The sequence below is a fragment of the Gossypium hirsutum genome, chromosome A05, assembly GCF_007990345.1.
Source record: "Gossypium hirsutum isolate 1008001.06 chromosome A05, Gossypium_hirsutum_v2.1, whole genome shotgun sequence".
In the NCBI taxonomy this organism is placed as follows: Eukaryota; Viridiplantae; Streptophyta; class Magnoliopsida; order Malvales; family Malvaceae; genus Gossypium; species Gossypium hirsutum.
The window spans coordinates 108,469,416-108,491,847 of record NC_053428.1 but is presented as its reverse complement, the minus strand read 5'-3'; the positions used below and the strand labels follow the sequence as shown (position 1 = coordinate 108,491,847).

The 22,432-nt window shown below is 33.4% G+C and overlaps 3 protein-coding genes across 3 annotated transcripts; 2 read left to right on the top strand and 1 right to left on the bottom strand.

The window, feature by feature from the left end:
* Window positions 1–3,432: 3,432 nt before the first annotated feature.
* On the bottom strand, window positions 3,433–7,683 carry LOC121229698 (histone-lysine N-methyltransferase, H3 lysine-9 specific SUVH1). Its single transcript, XM_041114531.1, has 2 exons — window positions 6,136–7,683; window positions 3,433–5,886 (listed from the first exon to the last, which is right to left on the bottom strand). The coding sequence occupies exon 2, from the start codon at window positions 5,768–5,770 to the stop codon at window positions 3,776–3,778; it is 1,995 nt and encodes a 664-aa protein (XP_040970465.1). The 5' UTR covers window positions 5,771–5,886; window positions 6,136–7,683; the 3' UTR covers window positions 3,433–3,775.
* LOC121228998 (uncharacterized) lies at window positions 7,202–10,709 on the top strand. The gene is made up of 5 exons (XM_041112062.1): window positions 7,202–7,243; window positions 7,678–9,090; window positions 9,195–10,118; window positions 10,205–10,297; window positions 10,372–10,709. Exons 1-2 carry the CDS (start codon window positions 7,202–7,204, stop codon window positions 8,605–8,607), a joined length of 972 nt encoding a protein of 323 aa, XP_040967996.1. The 3' UTR covers window positions 8,608–9,090; window positions 9,195–10,118; window positions 10,205–10,297; window positions 10,372–10,709.
* A 7,166-nt stretch (window positions 10,710–17,875) lies between these two features.
* On the top strand, window positions 17,876–21,393 carry LOC107927595 (SUN domain-containing protein 2). Its single transcript, XM_016858700.2, is given in 3 exon segments — window positions 17,876–18,707; window positions 18,710–19,083; window positions 20,803–21,393. Coding segments are annotated over 3 exon segments (1,389 nt in total). The 5' UTR covers window positions 17,876–17,992; the 3' UTR covers window positions 21,103–21,393.
* The last annotated feature ends 1,039 nt before the right edge of the window (window positions 21,394–22,432 follow it).

Here is a 22,432-nt window from a genome sequence, read left to right as displayed (position 1 = left end):
CAGACCTCATCCCTTTAAACTCTTTTGGCTTGGGGACACCCATTTTATGCTACTTAAAAACCGAAACAAACATCCCTTTTCCCACAGAAGCTTTGCACATAGCGAGCTCTCCTTTAAGCTCCTTAATTCTCAACATTACGGCTTCAGTTTCCTCCTTCAAAGCCACAATCATAGCTTTAGAGCATCATTCCACTTAGTCAACGTCTCTGTCTAATTATACATAACGATATTAAGGGCCCCTTTCATAGCATCCAAATTGGAACTGAAAGCATCTACTACATATTCCTTTAGTTTCTCTTTCATCGAGTCTAACTCATCGGTGCATCCCTCAACTACGTCGGGTTTTTCCTTGGTACCACCCATGAATTCCTCTAGATTGACCACTCAAGTTTCTAAACCCTCGATTTGGTAATTTTTTTGCCCCTTCCACGAGTCTAACTAGGTTAAATTTGCTCATCTACTCCTTTCATTATCTCTACCAGAGACTTCAAACCTTAGCTCATCTATCAATTGTCACAAGGCTAAAAATTTACTTTGACAAACCACATGGCCTTAAGCAATTTCTTTGCTTCAAATCCGCTTAAGTCAGCTTACTCTAAAAAACAAGAATTCACAAAAAAAAATCTCTCTAAGACATTGAAATAAAGTGGAAGTAAACTCTCAAAAGACAAAAGAACTCAAATCGAACAAAAAAAACCATAAGAAAGTAATAGCACACCAAATATTTGAGTAAATCCTCTCAACAGTATAGTATTTGTAACACTCTATAACTAACTCGGTCGTCGGGTCCAAGCTACATAATGTCACATTCGTTTCGGAGAAACTATGATCAATTAAATACAAATTTCATCATTAATCATTAAGTTTCATGTATTACATACAAAAAAATTATATATAATCTTTTTCGGTCCATATACAAGCTTACGAAAGCTTGATACCATCCCGGGGTCGAACTACGACTAAACTATAACATTTTCAAAACTTCCCAAGCTGATTTAGCAACTTCTAGAGTTTGGTGTCACGACATTGGAGACAGTATGCTAGCTTCACAACCTGAGGACCAAATTGTAAAGTTTTCAAAATAAAATAGAGTCGATGTCATGACCTCAAACAAGGTCATCGAAACAAGAAAGGCTGATGTCGCGGCATTCTCGGCAATCCACTAACTCCCAAATTCATACATTCCCAAGCTAACATAAGTCAACAATAGATGGCCTTAAGGCGCCAATTGATCTTCTAACATAATCAAGACATGTTCAATTTACAATTTCCAAACAATTAGTACCATTTTTATGCATGACAAAAATCATTCCATATATTCACAACTCATATACAACCATTTTGACCATTTTCAACATTGAACAAGATAATCCTAGGTACATGTCGTTTTACCAAAATGAAATTAGCTATACAAACTTAGTTGAGTCGAAAACGACAGTCCAAATGTTGGCTTCACTTCCTGAGACTTTAAGGATCACCGATACCTATATAAAAAAAAATTGTACGCTGAACAGTAAAACTTAGTAGTACTTTCATAATTTAAGATAACATAAACATTAATAATTTCTCACAATACATATAAGCGCAATAACTATCCAAATTATGTCCTATAATGCCAAGCAATTCTATTGGCATATACAAATGTGAGCATACATTTAACAATTGGTAAAACATAGTAAAAGAGTTTACCAATTCAAGTTACTTGCCAAATACCTATCTTTAAGCCATACATGAATTACACATTTATGTCTTTGACATTATGCCATTTAATCCCATGTTCATTCAACCTCAATGCACCATTTAACTTATCATTCAAATTTATTTCTGGAGTTTATCTACTCATTCATATTCGTTCCGACCCCCAGAGCTCATTTTCAATTTGATCGTATAATAATTTACATGTCTTCTCTATCATGAATCATATATACACAATATGAGTTCGGTCAAAGTGTAATTTCTAATATCCTTATAAGAATTGTAATTTATTTGGTTGTGTTTGGTTGACAAAATGTATTTATATCATAATGCTATTTTGTAGTACAAATTATAACTACATAGTTACATAATTTGAATTAAAAAAAACATAATTACTATAAAAATTATCAATAATACTTAAATAATGAAATTAAAATAAAATCATCACATATTTTATATTAGCCAAAGAAAGTAGTTAACAATACGATATCAAAACTAAAATCAAATCATCATGTATTTTATATTAGTCCAGAAAGTACAATACAATTACAAATAAAAATAACAAGAAAATTAGATATCATATGCTATTTTATCTAATTGTTCTAAATTTGTTGATTTATTCTCTCTAACATTGAATATATATACATGTTGGTCAATGCTCAGTTTCTTCATAATCTGAATCGAAATTTGAATTTGTAATATTAAAATGACTAAGGTTTTTTTTTCTTTTACGTACTTTTAAAAGTATAGATCATTCAAATTCCACCTACAAATGAAGCTATAAAGTACGCAATATGCTAATGGGATCCAACCTTACTTTGTTAATATAGGGCAACCTTTTTTTTATAATAACAAATGTCCTTTCAACTATATCTTAAAATTTTGAATATCTCAAATTAAAATATCTCTGTCTTTAAGTTTATTCTCTTGAATCTAATTTTTAACATTTATAGTTTTTATCATTTTGATCTTTATTAATTTTCTTTAGATCACTTTGACTTTCAAACAACTAAAATTAGATGATAAATCAATCTTAATGGGGTGATAGATTGATATCCAGAGAACCTTTGATCGAAGGAATGAGTCAGAAGGCAATTTTAACTACATTAATATGATAACTTGTATGAATTATCACACAAGCTATCATGTGAATCCCATTAAAATTTTAACATATCAATTAATTTTATAATCTAAAAAGATAATTTAATTAAAATTTAAAGGTTAAAAGCCAAAATGATAAAATAAAAAAAAATTACAGCCAAAGTGACACAAAGTAGAGATTAAATTTATCACCTGCCAATATTAAATACAAGTATATATATTTGGAACAAGAATATTTAATTTTAATTTTTTATGTACTTAAAGAATCATATTCTAATATTTATATTTCAATATAAATTGCTTTTAAGAAAAATGAAAAATCTAAGCACCATATTACCTTCGAAAAGCATTTTTGGGGTGAATGTGAAATGCATATACAGTGAGATCATTAGGGCGCCAAGCATTGTAGCTTTTCCACCTTATGATATAAAAATACAAAATCACTTTAAAGACCATTATAACAATGAAATACAACACATGAAAAGACATGAATGAAGACGAAAGCTTTATATCACCACAAAACCATCTTTGATATGAACGTCAATTGCATACAATGAAATCATACTTTAGATATGGCATAATATTTACTACTAAGAGCAATGAAACTTGAAACAACCAATAGTAAACTAACCAAAATTCATAAACCGAACCGAACCAACAAGTCTTGGTCCCAAAATATTAATTGGGGTTGGCTGATTCTTAACAAGAATAATGAAGTTAAATACCATGTACTTTGGCATATCCTAACTACTTGAAACATAAACCTTTTTTTTTTTTTTAAATACAAAAGAAGTAAGATAACGTTCATATACATGGTTTCTATATGTTGTCAGTTCTTCTGCATGTAATGGCAGCCACAGGAAACTATAATCTGCATCCCTAAAACAAGCTATAAAGGAGTAGAGATGAACTGCATGTATAGATAATCACAAAAGATGAGTGAGATTCCAGACATCTTTCGCTGAATGCAACCTAAACCTCAATAAAAATAACCCCGGCATTTCGGTGATCCACATAAGCATACCTTTCTTCCAGATGTTGTGTTGTCACCTTCAGTCTCATTTTGGCATGGAGTACCATAATCATATGTCAACTCGGTCATAGCAGGTATGCGTTTCTTTGCAAAGAAGCAGATATGGAGATAAGCTCCGTTATTATGCTCGTATACAATTGGCTGCCAGAAAACATTTGGAGTGCAACTATGATTCATAAATCGAGCTACATTTCCATTGTTCTTTGCACTTATGGTCAGAGGAGATGGAATATCATAATCTTCGGTGGCGTCTGAACTTGCCTCTCCTACTAACTCAGGTTCATAATTCCACTTGAAGGGCTCATAGAGTCTGTTTGTATAAAAAATGTATTCATTAATTTCGCCATCTCCCTCATCCTGCCTTGCCTTATCACTGTCAAAAACTTCACCTGCATATTCACAAATAAATGCTCCGGCACGAATAGAGTCCCATGACCGCAGACCCCAACCCCTATCACTTGTCTTAAAAACTTCCAAGTGAAATTTCAAGCCACCCTGTGAGACTCTATTTTTGCAGTTCCGAATGCATGGACATGAAGGACCACATTCATATATCAAGGGTTTCCGACATGCTAGAACACCATTGGCAGTGTAAGGGAAATCACCTCCATTCTTTTTAATACATGAGCAGTTAGAATTTCCCGGTCGGCATGCATCATGACAATTGCAGCCTAATGTAGTTTGCACTAAGTCGAATGATTTCAAATACTTGACAGTAGCTAAATATGTGAAGCAAGCAGGTCTCTTTTCATCATCAACCTCATTTACAAGTACAACAGGCGTGCTTTCTGCACCTGAAGTGAGGTCGGAAAGAATAAGTCCGACCCTGGAAGACACACCTTCTTTCCACTTGAGAATTGATTTCCAAGTTGCAAAAGCACCAGTTTGGCCAGGGATCCTAACCAATTTATACTTGAACGTATTGCAACCTGATTTTCCCTTCTCCATCCACGACTCTTGGATCTTGTAAAGCCCATCATATACATAGACCTTGGACGCTTGAAAGATAGCATCCTTGAAACCCCGAATCACTCTTACTTCATTGCCTCGGTGCAAGCTCTTCTCCAAAGCGAGATTGCCCCTCTCAAGCTTCTGATCAGATGCTTCTTTATCTCTACCAGCATTCCCACCTTGACCACTATATATCAAAATATCAGGATCTTCAGCATCATTATCATACCCTCCAGACGAAACAATGCTTAAAGCCACTAACTCTCCCTCTAACTCACCCTTGATATAGTCAATTCCAGCCATAGATTGAGCATGCAATCCCACCAAACACAACTCCATCCGGAAGAAGAAAATGTCCCCAATTTCAACACCAGGAACAGCCCCAATCCTTTTTTTCATGTTAGTCCGCACCCCTTTACTCATCATCATGTTGCCAGCTTTCAAATCCGATCGCTTAATGATCCCAGAATGCGATTCCACTGCATCTTCCATTTGGCTAAGCTTTCTCCTAAGAGCATCAAACCTCGAAAGCACATTTTCAACCAATTCCCTGTTACCATCATCTCGTTCGGATAAACTAATTCTAGGATCGAAATTAATAGGAGTGGTGAACGATAACTTAGAACCTTTGTCCACCTTTGCCTTCTTCTTAACAGAACTTGATGCAACCGATTTTTGCTTGTGAGTGTCATGTGCAGCATCCATTGGAGATGCATTTTCCACCCTAAATGACCGAATCGGCAAAATGGTTGAAATGAGGCCATTCTGGTTAAGGTCAGGTGTAGATTGAGATCCTTGTGGTCCACTAAATGGGAAAAAGGGCGAAAACCCAGATGGGAAAGGACCATTAGGAGGAGCACAAACAAAAGGAGGACCCTCAGAGGTGTCCGGGAATTGAGGAATCAACATACGTAACGGTTTTACATCCAAAACTGTGGATTTATCATTTGAATTTGGCACAACAGTGTTTCCACTTAACCCTCCTTCCATTTCAATCAATAAATCAATCCTTCCAACCTATCTTATCTTTCTTTTTTCCTCAAAAACCAAACATACCCGTTTCAGTTTTCCCCATCCTTGACATGTTTATGTACAAAATCAATGTCCTGTGTGAGATTAAAACTACAATATATATCAAGCTTTTTAAACAAAAAAAAAGGGTCTTTTTTTCCCCTTCAAAATCAAAACCAAGAGTATACCTTGTTTCTGTAATATAGAAACCAATATCATAAATAGTAGAAATAACCATTAACAAGAACATACAATAGAAAATAGAGATAAGGGAAGAGATATAAGGTTGTACAAGAAGAAAACATTTTATATTATAAAAGAGCAAAAACAAAATAGTAAATTACCAGTAGGGAAAATTCCAAGGGAATGAAGAGAAGCAGATTAACTACAAGAGAGAAGGAAAGCTTCTTTGAATGAACACTTTTTTAAATTTAAAAAAAAAACTTTTTTTTTATTTTGACAAAGAAAAACCTTCCTTTTCTGGTATTCTGTTGGGGAGTTCGGAGTGTTTTTCTCAGGAATGCGACGCACTGTTACTCCAATAATTTTGTTAAGGCATAATTGTAAAAAAAGCCCTGAACCTTTGGGGGCTTTTGGATATATGCCCTTTAACCCCTTCTTCTTTTTTCTTCCTGAAATCAGCCCTTAATTTAACAAATTTTTCAGACATCGACCCAATTGAAAAGGTAACCGTCAGCTGACCGTTAGTCAACAGCCAGTCAAAAAATTTGGTCTACGTGGAGTTCCTGTTGACCAATGACGTGGCTCACATTAAAATAAATAAGCTGACGTGGAAAAAAATTAAACAAATTTAATAATCATAAAACAAAAAAAAACCCTAAATCCCCAAATTCAAATATGTTTTCCCAAATTCTAAAATCTCCAAATCGTGAAATTCCTTAAATCCCTACCCTCCGAAATCTTTCATTGAATCCCTAACAATCTTCAAATCCCTAAATCTTCAAATACCTAAATCGTTAGCATTCCGAAATCTTTTTGAAATCTCTAAAACTTTTACGAATCAGATCGTTGATCCCCTAAAACTATTAGGAACGGAAAAGCTTCAACAATCGTGAGAGTTTCTGCAACCCAAAATCGAAAGGTAGGTGCTTTCTTATTTGGTTTGTTGGGAAAATAAATTCTATTTTTGGTTTGATTTGTTGGTTATTTGTGATTTAGTATTGCAATTTGAGTGCAACAATGTAGGGTTTGTTTTGTCGATTTTTGATGCGATAGTGGTCCCAATGTTGTTGATAAAACTATTGTAAAAATTGTAGATGGTTAATTGTGATTTATTATTGCAATTTCAGTGCAAAAATATAGGGTTTATTTTGTCGATTTGTGATGCGATAGTGGTCCCGACGATGTTGATTTCTGTTACCCAAGCAAAAAGATGTTAAAATTGTAGACATGTGTACTGTTTTGTATTGTATTCAAAGAAGTGGTCCCGATGTAGGTTGTGAGTTTTGTTTTATTATTTTTTAATGTTTTTTGTTTAGAAAAATGTTTGTTTATTCAAAGCAAATTGTTTTTGCTTAGAAAAGATGTTAAAATTGTAGACTTCTATTACTGCTTTGTTTTTTTTTTACTTACAATGTGTTACTGTTTTTTGTAGATGTCATCAAATGTTGAATATTATATTTTTTGTATGTGGGGGGGCACTTTGTAAAGGACCCATATGTTAGATATGTAGGTGGGGAAGTGATTAGGCTTAAAGAGGACCCAGACACAATATCTTATTTTGAATTATGTAAAATAGTCAAAATTGGTTTAGGTTTATCACTGTCATGTTAATCTATTTTCATGAGCCTGGTACAGTAGGGTTACAAAATAATCTAAGGGTGATTCAAGATAACACTTCAACCATAGCTATGTTGGGCTTTTAGGTCAAGTTTAAGGAGATTAAGTTATATGTTGAACATGAGGTTGATAACCCTATAATTGTAGATGATATTTTTTTGTTGACTACTGGGGAGGGTGATAATGAAGGGGTAGAATCTGATGGTGAAGATGATTTAGAAAAGGTAGAATCTGGTGGGAAGGGTGATGTAGGAGAGGTACAAGCTGATAGGGAGGGTGTGTCTGCTACTGGTATTGAGGTAGATGAAGATATTGGTATGGAAAGTGGTGGACATATTAGTTTAGGGTTTGCTGTTGGAGAGGATAATGATAGTGAAGTTGCTGGTAATGAATATGCTGGTGATTTTGTAGCGTCAGATGGAGTGGATAATGTTGCTGATAAATATGTTGGTGATTTTGCAACATCAGATGGAGTGGATAATGTTGCTAATGAATATGCTGGTGATTTTGCAACATCAGATGGACTGGATAATGTTACTGCTGCACGTAGTGGAGAAGAGGATGATGGAAATGAGACTAAGGTATGGGACTCAGGTGAACATGGAAGCTTGGTTGAGTCCGATGAAGATGAAGAACATCAAGATGGTGAGAGAAGGAGGAGCAAGTTTCCCTTATACAATGATAAGTTAAAATTTAGTCTGGGAATGTTGTTTAAAGATGGAAAACAGTTTAAGAGTGCAATTCGAAAGTACTCTAAAGAATGTAGAAGACAACTAAAGTTTATTAAGAATAAACCGAAAAAGGTTGTTATGAGGTGCATTGCTTCCCCTAACTGTCCATGGAGAATTAGGGCTAGCTACAGTCCTGTTGCGAAATGCTTGCAAATAAAGACGTTTCAAGATGAGCATCATTGTTCGGTTAGTTTTAAGAACAAAATGGTAACTGCTGCTATGATTGCCCAACATTTTGAAGCAAATATCAAGCATCATCCTAAGATGAAACTGAGGGAAATTTAAAGAAGATGTGCTTCTGAGATGCATGTAAATGTAACCATTTACTGTTGTTATAGAATGAAGAAAATAGTGAGTGAGAAAATGGCTGGGAATCATAAGGATGAATTTGGCTTGCTATGGGACTATGCTCATGAGTTAAGGTCAAAGATGCCAGGAAGCACAATAAAAATGGCAATTCAAAGGGTGACAGTAGACTCCCTTCCACATTTTAAGAGGTTTTATATGTGCTTTGATGCACTAAAGAGAGGCTGGAAAGCGGGGTGTAGGCTACTCATTGGGCTAGATGGTTGCTTCCTAAAAGGCCCATTTAAGAGTGAATTTCTCACAGTTGTTGGAAGAGACGCAAACAACCAAATGTTCCCTATTGCATGGGCTATGGTTGAAGTGGAGTGCACTAATTCATGGGGCTGGTTTCTCAGTCTCCTATCAACTAATTTGGGCTTGGAAGATGGGTATGGGTACACAATTATCAGTGACCAACAAAAGGTTAGTAAATATGCAATTTTAAGCTTGGTATTATTTTTTTAATCTGTTATCTGCATTTAACTAAAACTTTCTAACAATCTATCTCGTTCATTAATTTGAATTAGGGCCTTGAGATTGCAATTTCTGACATACTACCAAGGGTGGATCATAGCAATTGTGCGAGGCACGTGTTTGCAAATTGGTCAGGGAGGAAGTTAGAGAAATCTTATGAGTGTGATTTCTGGCAGATTGTAAAATGCACGACTGAGAGGGAGTGGGAGGATCTATGTTCAACACTGGAGAAGAAAGATAAGGATGTTTACGATAATTTGATGAAAAAGTCTCCAAAGATGTAGACTAGGGCATTTTTTGGGACTACTTGTAAATCAGATATAGTTGACAACAATTTGTGTGAAGCATTCAATTCAAGCATTGTCGAAGCTAGGTTCAAAAGTATTATCAGAATGCTTGAGGATATTAGGACCAAGATGATTACTAGGATAGTACAAAAAAGGAAGTTATGTAATAGATGAAAGCAAAATTATGGTCCATTGGTGAAAGCTAAGTTTGATGCCAACAAGAAAGACTATGTAGAGTGGCAACATATATGGAATGGTGAAAATGGATGTGAGTTGAGGAAAGGAAGTTATCAGTATACAGTGGACCTAAGTCAAAGGATATGTAGTTGTAGAAGTTGGCAAATTAGTGGGATTCCATGTTCCCATACATGTGCTGCCATGTATCACTTAGGGATTCAACCAGATGAATATCTGCATGAATATTATCATATTGATACCTACAAGAAAGCTTACTATTTTCCAATGCAGCCCATAAATAGGCCACATGATTGGGTAAAAACTGGAATTCAGCCAGTGCTGCCTCCTATTGAAAGGAAGATGCCTGGGAGGCCCAAAAAGAATAGGAGGATGGCCAAAGATGAACCCAAAAAATTGAAGCCTGGTCACTTAAGTAGGAAAGGTCTACTCATGACATGTACTCAATGTGGCCAACATGGCCATAACAAGCGGTCTTGCACAAATTCAAAACAGGTACAATGTTGTTCTTTAGTTATAAATATTAAGTAAATTTTTTATTTTATTTTGTCTAACCAATGATTATGTTTACTTTTTTGCAGCAAGATGTACAACCACCTAAATAAAAAGGGAAATCTTCCATTAAAAGGTCAACTACGTTAGATAAATATAAGGGAAATCTTCCATTTTTTGCAGTAAGTTTCTTCCTTTTACTATTGATATGAGTTATTTTATACATTGTTAAAATTACTATAAAATCCTCTTGCAGTCTGGTATTGGACAAACTTCTTCAACACCTAAGTCGCGAAATAACAAGCGAAAGGCTCCTCTCGACCACCTAGGAACACAAGAATCAATTGCAGGAAACACGAGTAAATCATCGTTATTTTATTTTGAATGACTTTTTCTGTTTGTCTTGTGATTCACTATGATAACTTGGTTTTGAACTTGTGCCATAGTTCATTTATCTATTTGTATCTATATCTATTTTTTATTTTGCAAGACCATCTCGTGATAGCTCGTGATCTAAAAAGTACTATGTAAGGTATTTTGCATACAACATTCTGGCTTTGGAATAGAAGATGGTACTTACATTTTGAGCCTACAGCATTCTGGTTTTGGAATACACCATTGTTGAATGTTATTTTGTTGTATTGAAAACCAATATGTTGGTTTTCATTTTGGTCTATGTATAGCTCACTCACATTTTGGTTTTTAGCTGGTATAGCGTTGATGGTGTATAGGGTAAATGGTGTATAGACTAATCATATGCTTTTATAAAGTACATTTATTGAAATTGTAAAGTACATTTATCCAAATCATATACTTAAATGATCAAATTTGTCCTTTTAGTCTTATGTTTATTGTCACTGCATTATTTATTAAGCTAAATTAAATTAGACATAAACAAAAAATATTGGTCATTACTTCCAAGCATAATTTTAAATTACATAAAAAACAACTAATATTTTTCAATCAACATTTGCAACTGCTAGTTGCATATGCCTCTTACCAGAACTGCTAAAAAAGAAACCTATGGTGATGCATACAATACATAACATAGAGCAAGAAAATAATATCTTATACATTGACTTTTCTTTCTTGATAACTTTAATTTTTTGCTTCATGGTCAACATTTTCTTTCTTAATGTTACTTCTCCTTCAACACTACAAATTGATCTACCTCCTTCAACCTCAATGTCAACAACACTACTGCCACCATTATGGTTACCATCGAATGCAACCAAATCCATAACATTTTTTCTAAGTGCTAAATTATCCTTCAAAAGATTTCGTTCACTATCACGCAATTGACGCAGTAACTCAGTCCCACGGTTACACATTTTCCCATCGTACCACTTGAAAAAATCACAACCGACGTCCTACAAACAAATTCCAATTCAGCCAAATTGAAATAATCCAAACTGAAAACAAAACAAATACTGAAATTTATGAAATCATCAAGCTCAATTTGCAAATAAAAATTCTTCACTTACCTGAAAATCTGAACAACCATAAAACCTCCTCCCCGGATTTAAATCACTCCATGAAGTGTCTCTTGGAGCTAACTTATTGCAGTGGCATTTTACTGCTGGTCCATTCTAGACATACTCCTTCGGCGATGAAGTAACAACATTTGCGTATGACGATTTTTTCTTCGAACCATGCGTTACCCAACCTCTAGGCTGACTATTCGAACTATGTGAATCCATGATTTCAGACGACAGAAGAAAAATAAAAATTTCCAGAAATATTAAGGATTTCACGATTTGGTTCTAAGAGATTTCACAATTTCGACAAAACATCTTTTTGCTTGGGTAACAGAAATCAACATCATCGGGACCACTATCGCATCACAAATCGACAAAACAAACCCTACATTTTGGCATTGAAATTGCAATAATAAATCACAATTAACCATCTACAAATTTTACAACAGTTTTATCAACAACATCGAGACCATTATCGCATCAAAAATTGACAAAACAAACCCTACATTGTCGCACTCAAATTGCAATACTAAATCACAAATAACCAACAAATCAAACCAAAAATAGAATTTATTTTCCCAACATACCAAATAAGAAAGCACCTACCTTTCAATTTTGGGTTGCGAAAACTCTCACGATTGTTGAAGCTTTTTCGTTCCTAATAGTTTTAGGGGTTCAACGATCTGATTCGTAAAAGTTTTAGAGATTTCAAGAAGATTTCGGAATGCTAATGATTTAGGTATTGAAGATTTAGGGATTTGAAGATTGTTAGGGATTCAATGAAAGATTTTGGAAGTTAGGGATTTAAAGAATTTCACGATTTGGGGATTTTAGAATTTGGGAAAGCATATTTGAATTTGGGGGTCTGGGGATTTAGGGTTTTTTTTGTTTTATGATTATTAAATTTGCTTAATTTTTTGCCACGTCAGCTTATTTATTTTAATGTGAGCCACGTCATCGGTCAACAAAAACGCCACGTAGACCAAAGTTTTTGACTAGCTGTTGACTAACGGTCAGCTAACGGTTACCGTTTCAACTAGGTCGATGTCTGAAAAATTCGTTACGTTAAGGGCCGGTTTCAAAAAAAAAGGTTAGGGGCATATATCCAAAAGCCCCAAAAGGTTGAGGGCTTTTTTTTACAATTATGCCTTTTGTTAAATTAGGGGTTAAAACTTAGAATTAATTATGAGAATCTAAATGATGTTAAAATGATTATATTTAGAATTTTTATTACTTTTAAAAGATTGTGTATTTTTTTTTCTTTTGATAGAAATAAGATGAAATATCGTAAACTATTTTTTTTATTTTGATCCTTCAATTTAAAAAGTGTTATTCATTTAAGTTGATTTTATTAATGACTATGAAAAAAAAGGGGACAATGTAATTTTTGGTCCTTAAACTTGGTAAGTACGTCCACATTAGCTTTTGAATTTGACAACTAGGTTCATTTTGGCATTTGCACTCTTTTTTTTTTTCACTTTGGCACTTGAATTTGACAACTGAATCTACCTTGGTCCATGAACTTGAATTTTGTCAAGATTTGATTATGTGACCAATGTTATTAGAAGAGGACCAAATCAAAAGGATCAAGAAATGATCGATATAACGATATGAACAAAGGAGTTGAACTGATTGACTCGGAAACTACTTGAAATTGGTAAGAATAAAAAATCGATATTGAATAGGTTGAATCAATTTTATATTTTTAAATTTTTTAGATTTTTATGAATTTTTAATTATTGTTGATCCGACGATCGAACTGCTTGAACTAGTTAAATCGAGAATTGATGGTCTTACCTGTTCAACCATCGGTTCTGTTATTAAAATACTAAATATGACACTCTATGATTGTACTGCATAATCATCTAAAACATTTTTATTTTTCAAGTGATGATGTGGCACAATCTCAAAGTGCCAAATAATCAAACTTTTAGATTTTTCAAGTTCAATGATAAGAAAGGGCCTAATTGTCAAGGTCAAGTATCAAAAGTTAATAAAAAAAGTACAGATATCAATGTGAACCTAATTGTCAAATTCAAGGGCAAATGTGGACATACTTATCAAGTTTAGGGGCAAAAAGCTACATTGTCCCCTTTTCTTTCACGCTCGTTAACAAATGGGATTAAATGAATAACAAATTTTCAAATTCAAGAATCAAAGTGGATCAAAAAATAATTCAAAAACTATTATTGACCTATTTGTCAAGTTTAAAGGCTTAGAGTTACATTATCTCAAATAAGATTATCTTATGACCAAAAATACTATATTATTAAATGGCGGATTGAATTTAGTATTATTTTATTTGATTTACCGATTTAATAGTAAAATTACTAAAAAGCTAAAATTTAATTTTAGCATAGTTATCAAATTAAAATACATATTGTTGTTAGTATAGTAAGATTTTGGTTTAAACACACTAAAACGTGTTTATCTTTCTATTTAAAGATATGAAGAAAGGTTATAATTAATCCTAAGTATTGTATAATAAAATAAGTAAATTAAAATACAATTATGATTTACTCTTGAAAAAATCACTCACTATTTTTTTAACTCTTAAAAGATTATAATAATAAGTATTATTAAAAATAATCATTTATTAAACTTCTTACCCATGCGATGCATGATTTTAAATGTTATGTATTAACTGAATTATATTATATGATTTATTCAAATTTTGTATTAATTTAATTGAAATATATTATGGTAATGTCTCGGAAATTATTTAATAATTGAATTTGGGTGTAATTACTTGTAATTACATAAGGTTAGGGTGTTCAATTAAATTAACTATTGTAATTGGTGAGCGCCATTGAATTGGGTGTAATTGAAACACCTCAATTACACTTTTCAATTTTTGGGGAGGGTGAGAATTTGAGTAATTACATGAGTAATTACACTTAAATTCGATTACTATATGACGTTTCAAATGCTCGTACATTATTTAACTTTTAAAAAAATTATACAAATTTAAAATATTAAAATTATATTATAAGTATGAACATGTATGAATGTTTGAGGTGATTATAGCAAAAACAATTCTAAAGTTATAGTATAAATCCTAAAATAGTTATATTATAAAAATAATTTATGTGTATTTTATAAGTTTATAACAAAAAAATTATATTATTTAAATCCTAAAATGATTCTAAACTATGGTAAAAAAGTATATTATAAAAATAATTTATGTGTTATAAAAGTGCTATAATATACTTATTTATAAAAAGTATGAACATAATTTATTTACGTGTCCATGCTATGTATTATAATTAATATATTTATTCATAAATGATGTTAAAAAAAATAACTTTCTAAAGTTATGAAAAAAATTATATCATTTATGAGAAGTGCTATGAAAGTTTTTAGACATTTTATAAAACCATTTTTATAAAAGTTATATATTATAAATTTTATATTATTTTTAACCTAATTTACATATTATAAAAAAAGGTTATAATCAAGCATAAGTTCTTCTCCAAATTAATTTTATATGAGTTTTTATGATCAAAGCTACATATTGTTTGCATCATGAATTCAAATATTCTGTGGTAGATGTTAGTTATTCAAATACAAAAAAATTTCTTACATTATATCGTAGGATACAATACCATTTGAGAGAACAGAGCTAGACACAAGAACTAGAGATAGACTTGTGGACTCTTTATTTTAAAACATTCAAAGCTTTAAAATGTGATTCAAAGGATATCTGTTGTTTCAAAAAAAAGATTTCTCATATTAACAACATCACCTTATTATATATAAAAAAAATGGTTGAATAGTACTAGCATGTTGCATGCTTCTTAACTTCATTAATAGGTGGAATTGAGATGATCCATACTTTGAAAAGTATATGAAAAAAGAAGATTTTGATAATCTTAATGATACAAATTCAAATTCAGATGACAAAGAACTCGATCAAAGACTAACAAATGATGATAAGAAGTATATGTTAAATGTTAAAAAAGGAATATCCCAACAAATATGGAATGCTAGAGCAATTAAATAAAATTGCATATGACGTTCATTTTTCTTGTTATACTTATTAATAATCGTATTATCGACTACTTTCTTAGACTAACATATTACATATGATTATTTTATTTTAATTTTTGCTACTCATTTAAAATTTTTTTACGGTACTGATATTTTTTATAATAATTAATATTATTTTAAAAAATATAAATTATATAACTCTGTAATTACAATTTGTATTTGTTTGTAATACCAAACATGGCATAAGAAATTATGATACAATTACACTTAGTCAGCCAAACACGTTTAGGGAATTATAATTCTTTATAAGTACTAATGAATAAATATATAATTATAATACATAATGGTTTTCAACCAAATGATTTGAGGATTAAATTGTATAACTTGTGACATGGGAAAAGTTGAGCCCACTCACGATCAAGGAGTTCCAAAACAAGCAAACTTGTAGCTCTTGTCTTTTTCCCACATAAAGCCATAATCGGTCAAGGGAATTTGGAAGAGGTTACAATCCAAAATACGTTCTTAGATCCTCTCAAACTAAGTGAAAGGGTATTTGACACCATCACATTTATTGTTGAAGTCCCTTACAGACTTCCTGACAACAATCTTAGTAGATCTCAAGTAGCTATTTTCCTACTAAAATTTGGGAACTCATAAAATTTCGTAAGTCTCCATTTGGCTAATCCAAATGATTCAATAATAAAATCAATGTGGTTGTTACCAAAACTTTAGCATAAGAATTTCAGAGGAACGCGAACCCTCTACTTCTACCAATCCAATCAACACAAAAACAAGCTTCGAACTGAAGAGCCACCCGTATCTCCTCCAATATATTTGAAGGAATCAACGTTTCTGCTAAAAATACAAAATTGGGTTTTTTGGTTTCGACAAGTACTAAAATTGTCCACAGGTTATCCAAGCCGTGATAGTTTCATGCTAAACAAATCATTTTCCCCGACGGGTCTCTATTGGGAGACCAATTGATAAAAAAGAAGCAAACTTATCATCTATATAAGAACCTGGTCCTACACCCTCATCACTAGAAACATGAGTAGTAGTAGCAACTTCATTCTCATCCCTCGACCTCTTCTTAATCTCATCTACATCCATGACTGTATTTTCTTAGAACAAATTGTATTTTTTGAACCTAGCCCAATACATTAATTCATATGATGCATCTTATTATCAATTTGGCCTAGAATCATACAGATTGTCAACCATTTATCCATACAAGATGAGATTTGAATTTCAACTTCTTAAGATAATACTTACATATATTTTCTCCATTTTATTACTTCAACTGATAGAATTTTGAACTCCTTAAGATTTCAAAATAGAGTCCCTTTCCCACTAGAATCCAAACTCTTACCGCCATTGAACAAGACGAGAATGTGACTGTTTTCTATCTTTCCCTGAATTTCTTTAAGCTACTCCTTTATGGAAAAAGTGGTCAATAATACCACAAAGGTAACACACCAAAAGGACCCGCTCGTAATTGAAGGACACTTCGAAGAAATTATTTCATTGTCTTCTAATTTTTTTCTTCTTCATAGGGGGTTTCGAATATATAAAGAGAGACTTATCCTCATAAAATCACGGACAGAAAAGTTTCGACTAATTGTTAAATAGAAAGAGAGTAATTCTATACCGATTCTATTTGTGCAATAAATGTCAAATAAAAAGACAAATAATTCTATATAACTCCCCTATTTTGTGACTGTATTTTATTTCTTTAATAGATTTTTGTTGCTAATATCATAATTTAGAAATGTGCTCATGACATCACGCAAACTTTTGGTCAAGGATTTAGAAGCGAATCCCGAAAAATAGATCATATACGTGCGTTTCATATTCTCCCCTATGGGTAATTGGTGAACAAGGAGGCAATTATAGACCCCTGTCATCATCTTCTTGAGATCAAATAAGTGGAAGAATTGGATTAGATAAAGGCCATCCTCAGCAATTGGCTTGATGGATGCTCCATAGCGATGATAAAGTTCACTCCATCGCAGGGAAATTAATCACTCTGGAACTTCGCTACCAAACAGATCATAAATGACGTTGTGTGTTGGATTCTCTCCTAGCTCTTCTTCTTTGTCTTTAATTGACAGCTTTTGAGACATAATGCTTGGAAACAAGACCGCCAAAAACAAAGAAAGAAATGAGTAGCAATACCAAAGATCCACTACGGCATGACTAGAAACTTGGGGAAAATGAGGCAAGACATAAATTTTAGATTAGTTACTTTTAAATATATAAGTGGGCGGGCCCATCAATCCAAAATAATTTGAAAACCTAGAAGCGCTCTTTCTCGGGACGGTTAAAATTTCCTCATTCGCCAATTTTAAGACCGTACTTATATTACCAGCCCACTCCATTCCTTAGAGCCTGCTTTCATTCCCAACTGCAATGTCCGCATCTACGCTCTCCATTAGCGCCAACCCTGCCGTGTCCGCTCGTCGCCGGCCTGTCCTCCTTGCCGAAAATAAATCGAACTTCGAATCAATTCCCGCCGAACCTAACCCTATTGGCGTTAATGTTGGCGAAGATAAAGCCACCGGCGCCGCTAACAGCAGAGATCTGAGCCACCATTCGGTCCGGGCCGAGGCGTTGAAGGACTCTGGGCAAGCCAGAAAAGTCACTGTGGCTCAAAACTCAAACGTTCCGCTGCGGCGAACACGGAAGGGAGTGGTCAACAAGACGGAGAAACCCCGGTGGCAGACTGTGGTTAGTATTTTTATTAAGAATTTAGTGCTTTTACTTGTTTTGGCTGGGTTAGTTCAGATGGTTAGGAGATTGGCTTTGAAATCGGGGGAGGTTAGCAGGGCTGGGACAGAGGTCAGCTTAACCGAATTTGAAGGTAGAGTTGCTGAGGTTGAGAACTTTTTGAAAACTACTGCTAAAATGATACAGGTTCAGGTAGAGGTTGTTGATCGGAAACTTGAAAATGAAATTGGTGGGTTAAGGAGGGAATTGAATGAGAGAATAGACGATCAAAGTGTGGCATTGGGGAATTCATTGAAAATATTGGAAGAAAAGAGCGAGGGATTGGATAAGTCCTTGCGTGAATTGAAGAGCGCGAATTTGTTGACCAAGGAAGAATTTGAGAATATGTATGAACAAATGTTAAAGAGAAGGGTGGAAATGGTAAGACTGAAATGGCAGTGAGTTTGAGTGATATAGGAGCCTATGCAAGAGAGATTGTCAAGAATGAGATTGAGATGCATGCCTCAGATGGGCTTGCCAAGGCCGATTATGCGCTGTTTTCGGGTGGAGGAAAGGTTGTCAGGCATTCTGAGCCCTTTCTTGCTGGAAAGGGAAGCAACTGGTTTTCAAAAGGTAGTCAAAATGTGGTTCATCCCAATGCAGACAAGATGTTGAAGCCTAGTTTTGGGGAACCAGGACAGTGTTTTCCGTTAAAAGGAAGTAGCGGGTTTGTTCAGATCAAGCTGCGTACGGCTATTATCCCTGAGGCTATTACTTTGGAACATGTTGCCAAGGTAACCTTTTAGTTTCGCTTACATTGTTGTAAAGGTTTTTATTTTGTTAGTTCAACTTATGCATTTGTCTTGCTTTTAGGTTTTGGTTGGTAGGGTGGAAAAAAAATTGAAAAGATAAAAAAATTGAAAATGTAGAAATATAAAAGGATAGAAAATATTTTTTTTTCATAGAAGTGCCGTGTAGGTCAGATGGAAAAATTGAAAGAAAAAGTAAATTTATTTCTATCATTATTTGATAGAGTTGAAAAATAAGATGAGAAAAAGTGAAGGACAAATGTAAACACCTTTCTCTCATATTCTCTACTCTTATCTTTTCAACTTGAAAAGATTGGTTTTTATGCATTTGGATAGAAAATTGTCATTTCAACTTTCACTATTCTTTTCTATCAAGGACACTCAAAAATCATTTTCTTTCTGGTAATTATGCTATTAGTCCTTGTAGTTTTGCGAAAATTGTGAATTTAGTCTCTATACTTTAATTTGATCGATTTTAGTTCTTGTACTTTTTGAATTTTGAAATTTTAGTCTTGACATAAATGACAGTCATTAATCTGTTGATTGGATTTTTAGTGAGTAATATGTGGAAATAACAAGCTGACATGACATTACACATATGATAATATGTTTGTTGCATGAGATTTTGGAAAATGGTAGAACTTTATTTAATAGCTATTGTCTGGTGAGAACTGAAATTTTAAAATTTGAAAAGTATAGGGAGTAAAAACGATGAATTTAAAGTACAATGACTAAATCACAACTTTTATAAGTAATGGGACTAATGGTAGAATTTAACATTTTCTTTCCACTTTTCTATTCAACCAAGCACACCCTGAAGACCATGTAGGTGTGACTAAATCACAATTTTCATAAGTAATGGGACTAATGGTAGAATTTAACATTTTCTTTCCATTTTTCTATTCAACCAAGCACACCCTGAAGACCATGAAGGTGCCACTTTTCATTTTGTTTGAAATACCTGTGTACAAGACATATTTAGACATAGGTGAGGGGATACAATACTCTAAGAACCCTCCAAATGTATGAAAAAAGTTAGAAAAAAATGAACATATCCATGTTGGATACAAAAAAAAAATGAACATATCCATGTTGGACGCATTTGTACCCAATACTTGCACCTAAATCTGAGCAATATAGCTTAGAGGAATGAGTATATGAAATTCTTTTCTCATCTCATGTATGATCAAACTTGCCACCAGAGGAAACAACTATGCCATTTTTCTTTCCCTGTTTCCGAGTTCTACAAACGTCTACCATATACTTTTTGTGCGATAAAAACATATATTTTTCACTTGCTAAGCTGCGGCATTTTATGATTGAAATGAAAGGCAGTTCCATTTTATCTTTATTCTGTTGGCTTCATTTTTCATTTAAATTATGGCCGACAAAAATAAACTATATTAACTTGGACTTGGGTGTATGTGTCGGGTATGAGTATGTTTCCTACACAATTATGTTTAAAATTTTAAAGTTTTTCATGTATTTGGAGAGTACTTGAAGGATCATATTCTCATATTCATGTTTAGATATGCGTATGACTCAAATGTTAAAAGCATATACATTGAGAAAATGAAAGAGTTGTAGTAGCATTGAAAATAAACCAAGGGCTGATTTAGGACTTAAAGGAGAGTGCTCGTTTTGTTTCAGCTACCTATCAACATTTTTTAAGTGCTAAATTTGTTGTTGTTGCACTATGAACAGAATGTGGCATATGATAGATCCAGTGCACCCAAGGACTGCCGTATCTCTGGTTGGATGCAAGGTCGTGATCTGGATTTACCAATTGACCCCAATAAGATGTTTGTTTTAGCAGAATTCATGTACGACCTTGAGAAGAGTAGTGCTCAGACCTTCGATGTATCAGATGCGGGTGGTGTTGGCATTGTGGACACAGTTAGGCTAGATTTCTCTTCCAGCCATGGAAGCACTTCACATACCTGTATTTATCGATTGAGGGTGCACGGTCATGAGCCTGACTCTGTTTCAATGGTAAAAATGTAGCCTTGAGGTACATCCGGTCATGCATTTGCTATCTGCATTACTTGTGTAATTGTTATTCTGTGTCTCTGTATTTAGTTAAATAGTATGTAAGTTATTGGACTCACTAGACACAGATTCTCTTCTCCTATTCTTTGCGTAGCAAATGAGTGTGAATGTACTCGTAATTTTCCAGATAGGCACTATTTGAACTAAGAACAATGAGCGAAAATGAACCAGAACCAGAACCAGAGTGTTGTCTGATAGACTTCCACTGATCGTTTCGGGAATTCAAGGCTACTCTTTCTTGATTAATTTTTCTTGTCAGCTATATTCATTTAGGCATGAATGTCTATTCTGTTCACAAATCAAGACCACATTTTTTTTAATTAAATGACTTGGATAGTTGATAGCCCGAATTTTTTTTATTTTCTATTTTCATTTTACAAAATAAATTTCATTTTCTATTTTTTGAAAATTGGTAAACACTTCTGATAAATAAAAATAAATAATAGTTTTTAACAATAAAAAATGGTTAGTATTTGGTACATTGGTGATATATTTTTTTTAAATTGTTATTTATCTTTTTTTAAAATATTTTATTATTTATTTATAGACATTTGTCAGCTTCTTGATCCTACTTGTGGAGTTAGAAAAACTCCACTCATAGTCCAAATATGGATCACCAACTCCTTTTTAAAAGAAAGATTGAAAAAATTACTCCTTTGCAACATTTGCTATTTCTTTATTATTTGATATAAGCTGTCCATCACTTGTGTAGCCCCTGATATGATTTGTGTGTCATCTTTGAGAAGCAAATCTGTTAAAAGAAGTCATTTTCCGGTCACTCATTTTAAGTCAGTAGGCCATTTCTCGTTGCTCCCAATATAATTCTTCTTTTTCAATCTCTATGTTAAGGTGCAATTTAGTATTACTCAGCTCCCCAAGGGTCTCATCATTTCTTTCTTCATTTTTCAAGTGAGCAATTCGCTGATGAAGATCCCTCGATACACCATTCTTTTGTTTCTTTAATCAATATTCCCAACTTTGCAAACCTGCACATAGAAGTGTAAGACGAGTTGGGGCGTTACCATAACTACTATCCCACAAACGACGAATTTTTTATTTACAAGAATATTCCAAAGTCCATGTCTCAAATCGGAATCTACTATTTGTAAGTCTCTACTCTTCTTGATCAGTGATTAAAAATAAGGGACAATGATAGGAGAAGGAATGCAACAGATGTCTAAGAGAAAAATTAGAAAAAAGTAGCCACCAAGCCGAGTTAGCTACTCCACGATCTAATTGAAACTCAACTAAGGTAGTTCGAAAATCCCCCATTCCTCCTTCATCC